This window comes from Rhagoletis pomonella, unplaced genomic scaffold (genome assembly GCF_013731165.1).
Source record: "Rhagoletis pomonella isolate Grant_MI unplaced genomic scaffold, Rhpom_1.0 Rhpom_scaffold_06003, whole genome shotgun sequence".
Classification (NCBI taxonomy): Eukaryota; Metazoa; Arthropoda; class Insecta; order Diptera; family Tephritidae; genus Rhagoletis; species Rhagoletis pomonella.
This window is the reverse complement of record NW_023464540.1, coordinates 1-6,496: the sequence shown is the minus strand read 5'-3', so window position 1 is coordinate 6,496 and position 6,496 is coordinate 1. Positions and strand designations below refer to the sequence as shown.

The 6,496-nt window shown below is 38.3% G+C and overlaps 1 protein-coding gene across 1 annotated transcript; it reads left to right on the top strand.

The window, feature by feature from the left end:
• The first annotated feature begins 201 nt into the window (after positions 1-201).
• On the top strand, positions 202-4,413 carry LOC118755343 (exportin-2-like). The gene is made up of 8 exons (XM_036490184.1): positions 202-434; positions 659-810; positions 882-1,589; positions 1,666-2,149; positions 2,208-2,510; positions 2,588-2,744; positions 2,806-3,106; positions 3,176-4,413. The coding sequence occupies exons 1-8, from the start codon at positions 353-355 to the stop codon at positions 3,902-3,904; spliced, it is 2,916 nt and encodes a 971-aa protein (XP_036346077.1). The 5' UTR covers positions 202-352; the 3' UTR covers positions 3,905-4,413.
• The last annotated feature ends 2,083 nt before the right edge of the window (positions 4,414-6,496 follow it).

The following is a 6,496-nucleotide window of genomic DNA, read 5'->3' as shown; positions in this document are numbered from 1 at the left end:
CCAATAAAAATTTTGTGCTTTTTCAAATTCAAAACTTGGCAATACTGCCTTTTGTTCGATGCTTCCTCTTTTTCTTGTCGAGTTCGTCTTGCTCTCTCATTCTGGTATTTATTGACGTCACGGACAGTTGCGCTCAGCTCGATTGGCGCAATCTTGTATTCTATCATTCTTGTGTCTATACTGTGCTTCGGCGTTTCTCACGTTTCTACTCATTCGCGCTGCTCGTTTCCAATTGTGTTATTTGCAAATTCCGCGTTCTACAAATATTTTTCGACTGATTTTGTTTGATCTTGTGAAATTCGGAATAAAAATTCAATAAATACTTTGTGCAACTCGTTTAACCCATAAAAATATGGAGATAAATGAAACAAATTTACAATTGGGCGGCTACTTGCAGCAGACGCTCAGCCCCGATCCAAATGTGCGAAGGCCAGGTGCGCAGCAATACGCTATAAATTTTACACAATAGGGGTATTCTCTGAGTCTTGCAAAGCCCTTGCACGGTGCACAGATTGCACGGATTGCACGGTAAAAACCGGTTTTCGTATGGGACAGCTTTGCAAACCGTGCAATCCGTGCACCTTGCAAGGGCTTTGCAAGACTCAGAGAATACCCCTAATATGTATTTGCAATTTATGTGTGCTTGCATTTGTTACAGCTGAAAAATTGTTGGAATCAATTGAGGTGCAGCGTAATTATGCTGTGCTTTTGTTGAATCTCATTGACAAGCAGGAAGTGGAAATGACCATACGTGTCGCCGGGGCCATTGCATTTAAGAACTATGTGAAACGTAATTGGGCGGCGCATGAGGTAAGCTTTTGTTGAGATATGCGTGAATATGTAAGTTGCAAAGAATTTTACACAATTTTCACGCACAACAGGACACAGACGGCCCAGATAAAATACATCAAGATGATCGTAACGCAATTAAAACGCTCATCGTTACGCTGATGTTGCGTTCGCCGTCGGCATTGCAAAAACAACTCAGCGATGCGGTAAGCATTATAGGCAAGCATGATTTTCCTAAGAAATGGCCACAGCTCATCGATGAGATGGTGGAAAAGTTTGCCACCGGTGATTTTAATATTATTAATGGCGTTTTACAAACGGCCCATTCCCTATTCAAGCGTTATCGCTACGAATTTAAATCTCAGGGCTTGTGGGAAGAAATCAAATTGGTTTTGGATCGCATGGCCAAACCTTTGACCGATTTATTGCTTGCCACCATGCAGTTGGCCAAAGTGCATGAAAACAATACGGAAGCACTGAAGGTTATTTATGGCTCCTTGGTGTTGGTGTGCAAAGTATTTTTCTCGCTAAATTCGCAAGATTTGCCAGAATTCTTTGAAGATAATATGCCCACCTGGATGAAGGCATTCCATGAGTTATTGACGGTCGATTTGCCCTGTTTGCATACGGGCGATGATGAAGATGCGGGCGTATTGGAGCATTTGCGTTCACAAATCTGTGAGAATATCGGTTTGTATGCGCAAAAGTACGATGAGGAGTTCGGCTCCTATATGGAAACATTTGTAACTGCTGTCTGGGAATTGTTGGTGAAGACTGGTAATCAGACTAAATATGATGCGGTGTGTATAGAAAGTGTAAAACTTCTAATTTCTTGAAACTAATAAAAACCATCTTTTTTTTTAATTTTCTTTACAGCTCGTGTCAAATGCTTTGCAGTTTCTCTCAGTGGTCGCTGAGCGCAATCATTATCGCAAAATATTCGAAAATCCCGAAATACTTGCCAATATTTGTGAGAAAGTGGTCATACCCAATTTGGATTTCCGTCAATCCGATGAAGAGTTATTTGAAGACAGCCCTGAAGAGTATATACGCCGGGATATTGAAGGTTCTGACATAGATACACGACGCCGCGCGGCCTGTGATCTCGTAAAGACATTAAGTCAGAATTTCGAGGCAAAAATATTTGCAATGTTCGGGCAATATTTGGAAATACTGCTTGGCAAGTACAAAGTGAATCCACTCACTAATTGGAGCGCCAAGGATACAGCGATTTATTTGGTTACATCACTGGCTTCACGTGGCGGCACACAGAAACATGGCATTACACATGCATCAGAATTGGTACCGCTGCCACAATTTTGTGCACAGCACATTGCGCCAGAGTTGGAGCGTCCAAACAGTAAGTTTGTTCATTATTTGCACATCTAGGCATGCCTTAATAAATCTTTTATTTATAGTCAATGAGCTACCGGTTCTGAAGTCTGCTGCTATCAAATTTGTCATGGTTTTTCGTAGTCTTTTGGGTTCGCAGACACTGCTCGCTTGCATTCCACACATAATACGCCACCTGCCGGCGGAGAGCGTTGTGGTGCACAGTTATGCAGCTTGTGCAATCGAAAAGATATTGGTAATGCGTGATAGTAACCAACAGTTGATTATTAGCGCTCAGCATTTGGCGCCGTTTACAAATGATTTGCTTGGCAGCCTCTTTGGCACATTGGCATTGCAGGGTTCAAGTGAAAATGAATATGTGATGAAAGGTTTGCGGACGAATGTTTTTTAAATATCTTTCCTTTGTGCTTTGTATATAATTGAAACTTTTACTTGCTACTTGCAGCTATTATGCGCAGCTTTTCAACATTGCAGGAAGCCACCATGCCGTATATGGCTGTGGCTTTGCCGCGCTTAACTGAAATTCTAACTTTGGTGGCGAAAAATCCATCACGCCCGCATTTCAATCACTATCTCTTCGAAACGCTTTCTTTGGCCGTAAAGTGAGTATGCAATTGGCAGCCTTAACATAAGACTTGTAAATTATTTTATTTATGCTTTCAGAATTGTTTGCAAAACAGATCCCGCCGCTGTTAGTTCCTTTGAGGAAGCCCTATTTCCCGTATTCCAAGGCATTTTGCAGCAAGACATTTTGGAATTCATGCCCTACGTTTTCCAAATGCTATCATTGTTGCTGGAAATACGCGAAGTCAGCGGCTCTATACCTGACCCGTACTGGGCGCTCTTTCCCTGTCTGTTAGTACCTGCACTGTGGGATCGCCCAGGCAATGTTACGCCACTTATACGGCTTATAACAGCATTTATCAGGCAAGGCGCTGCCCAAATAGTTGCGTTAAGCAAATTGGTAATTACCTTCATTCGTATTGAATACGGGAGACATACTGCTAACGAAATTTCTTGTAATTTATTTTAGAATGCAGTATTGGGTATTTTCCAGAAAATGATTGCCTCCAAATCGAATGATCATGAGGGATTCTATCTCATGCAAAATTTGCTTGCCTACTACCCAACCGCCGATTTACAGCCCAATATGCGTCAGATATTCGCTTTGCTATTCCAGCGTCTTTCGCTGTCGAAGACCACCAAATACGTGCGCGGCATTATAGTTTTCCTCTGCTACTACACCGCAAAGTTGGGCGCACCCGCTTTGGTTGAGCTGATCGATCAAATACAGGCGAATATGTTTGGCATGGTTGTCGAACGTGTCTTCATACCGGACATGGCCAAGGTGTCATCGGAGATGGATCGTAAAATAGTAGCTGTGGGTGTTGCCAAAATACTCACAGAATGCCCTCCAATGCTAACTCCACCCTATGTGCAACGTTGGTCAACGTTATTGCAAGCGTTAGTTGAACTCTTCGAGCTGCCGCCCGATCAAACTACATTGGATGGCGATCATTTCGTGGAAGTTGACGATGCACCTGGCTATCAGGCCGCTTTTTCACAGCTCAGCTTTGCGCAGCCGAAATCACAAGATTTTCTAGCCGAAATTACGGATGGCCGGAAGTACTTGGCCGAATCATTGGCAAAATTGGCACAAACACGTCCGGGTGAAGTGCCCACTTTGGTGGCTGCCATTGGCGATAATCACAAGCAGGCACTGCAGAAGTACTGCGATCAGGCGGGTGTGCGTATAGTGTAGATGAAATGCAAGCGGAAAAAAATCTCTGATTACGATTAAATACATACATACATACTAAAGTTAAGCTGTAGCATGGAACTTGATTAGCAGCCAGTCATAGACCTAAATTTTTCTACAACAGCGCTCACACGGGCGGGCGTGCAATTGTCTATGGCGTGGAAACGGTAGACGTTGCTAGTTTTTTTTTGTTATGCTTCGTTTTAAGTGTGCTGCTTACACACAAAATTCTATTATCAGTTTTAGTCTTAATTTGTGCACTCCTCAAAAAAAAAAAAAATAAATAAAAAGTACTCCAATCAAAGACGAATGCTATCTACATCTAAAATTCTGGAAACTCGTCATAAAAAGTTTCTATACGCAAATGCTGTTCATCCACAAATGAAATTCTCTGCACCTTCCTCCTCCACTAATCGCTGCTTGGGTTGATGTTTTCAACAAGAATCACTGAAATAAATTTCAATTTCGTCTGAATAATGTCAATGGGGCATTTCAAGCGGATTATAAAACTTTTTTGGAAGTCGGTTAAAAAATAAAAGAATTAAAAAAGGAAACAAACAAATCTTGAATTAAAAAAAAATTAAATAAGTTCCTAATAATTAAAAAGAAAAAAATATAACTTTTTGATACTATAAAATCTAAAAGTGAAAAGAAAATTAAATCAAATTAAAGGAAAAATAAAACCACTTAATCTCAAAACTAAAGAAAAAAAATACATTTCTCTTTTTAAAAGTATAAAAAAAAAAATTAAATTTAAAAAAGAAAAAACATTTAATAAGAAAGAAATAAAAGTAAAAAATGCAAAAATAAAAAGGCCCTAATAATTAAATAAAATTAAAAAAGAATTATTGTTCGTTTCAAAACAATAAAATTTAAAAACTAAAAAAATCTAATCAAAGAAAAACCTCAAATAAAAAAAATACAAAAAAAAGTTTGTAATAATTAAATTAAAGAAATATTTATCTTACTAAAACAATAAAATCTAAAAATATAAACAATTGAATTACAAAGAAAAAAGATCCCAATAATAAAAAGAAATATTTTTTTTTTTTCAATACAATTTAAAAGATAACAACTCAACAGTTTTGCGGGTAAAAATAAATGTATGAAGAAAAAAAATATTTTTGCCTAAAAATTAAAATTTTTATTTTTTTGCTTTTTTTTTCCGTTTTGGATTTTTTATGAATTTAAAAAATAAAAAAATTTAATATTTTAGGCAAAAAATTGTTTTTTCTTCATACATTTATTTTTACCGGCAAAACTGTTGATTATATAGAAAAACGTTATATGAACAGATTAAAGGAATTGTAATTTTTATTTTTTTAAATTTGTTTGAGCAAAATCGGACTAGTGGTTCTCGAGTTATGTCAAAAAAAAGACCACCAAAGGTGACAATTTCCCCTATATGATAGTTACTAACTTCAAATCGATATATCTCGATTCCTAGACGTGACCCAGCGAAACGCCGGGACACGTATAACTTCTTTTTTACCGATATAACTTTCCCCGGTAGTTCGAACCCTTCCCGATCACTGACCCCTACCATTTGTCTCACAGTGTAATCAAATTAAAAAAGAAAAAATACAAATAAATTTCTCAAAACTAAAGTAAATTAAAAAAAATATAATTTTCTTAAAAAAAAACAATAAAATCTAAAGTTAAAAGAAAATTAAATAAAGAAATGCATAACATAATATTCTAAAAACTAAATCAAATTAAAAAATATATATTTTTCTTTTTAAAACAATTGGAAGCTCGTCCGCTTCCTTCCTCGAACGGAGTGGGAGATATGGCACTGGGTAGTTCCTTGGCTTACGGGGTGAGGTTGGCAAAGAGCAGCTGTAGAAAAAGTGGGGCGGCGATCGGCGAACGGATGCAGGCGGCAATGTCGGGTGCCGGCGATGGCTCAGCGGATGATCTGGGGATGGCTTTGAACGCGATGGTCTCGAAGCAGGAACTGCGTTTATAAGTACTGCGCGATCTAAATTATTAAGTCACACTTAATACCGATCGCGGCTGTCAAACAGAACTGCGCAAGCGAAAAGAAGAAAACTACCACACCGGACTTTAATTACAAATGAAATGCGTTTATTAACATCGATCTAATAATTATTTCACAATTCTTGTTCGCAACAATAAGCGATTTTACAGCGGGCGTATACCGATAGCGAATGCAATAAATTCAGTGAAAAAATGAGAATTAAAAATGTCAAAACCATATAGAGATGTGCATGTAAAGTAGCGAGCATGGTAGCGAGCCACGGTGCAGCGAACAAAGGTGGCGCCGTCAGTGGTACCGCTACTTTGGTTTTGCCGATTTTGACAGTTGCGGTAACTTGTAAATAAACCTTTGTTTACAAATCAGCGAAAGAGAAATATGAATTATAAGTGAAAAATCAGTTTGAATTGTGTTAATTTGCAATTTGTGAGTGATTTTTGAGTTGAAGACTGCGTAAAAACGAATACAATGAAGTGATGTGTGTTAAATTGCGACAGCCGTCAAGATGCAAGAAGCGTAGATGCAAGTGTAGCGCTGGGACGAATCGCGGCATTTTGTGTACATAGGGCACGGCAAAGCCGTTCCCGAAATATTTC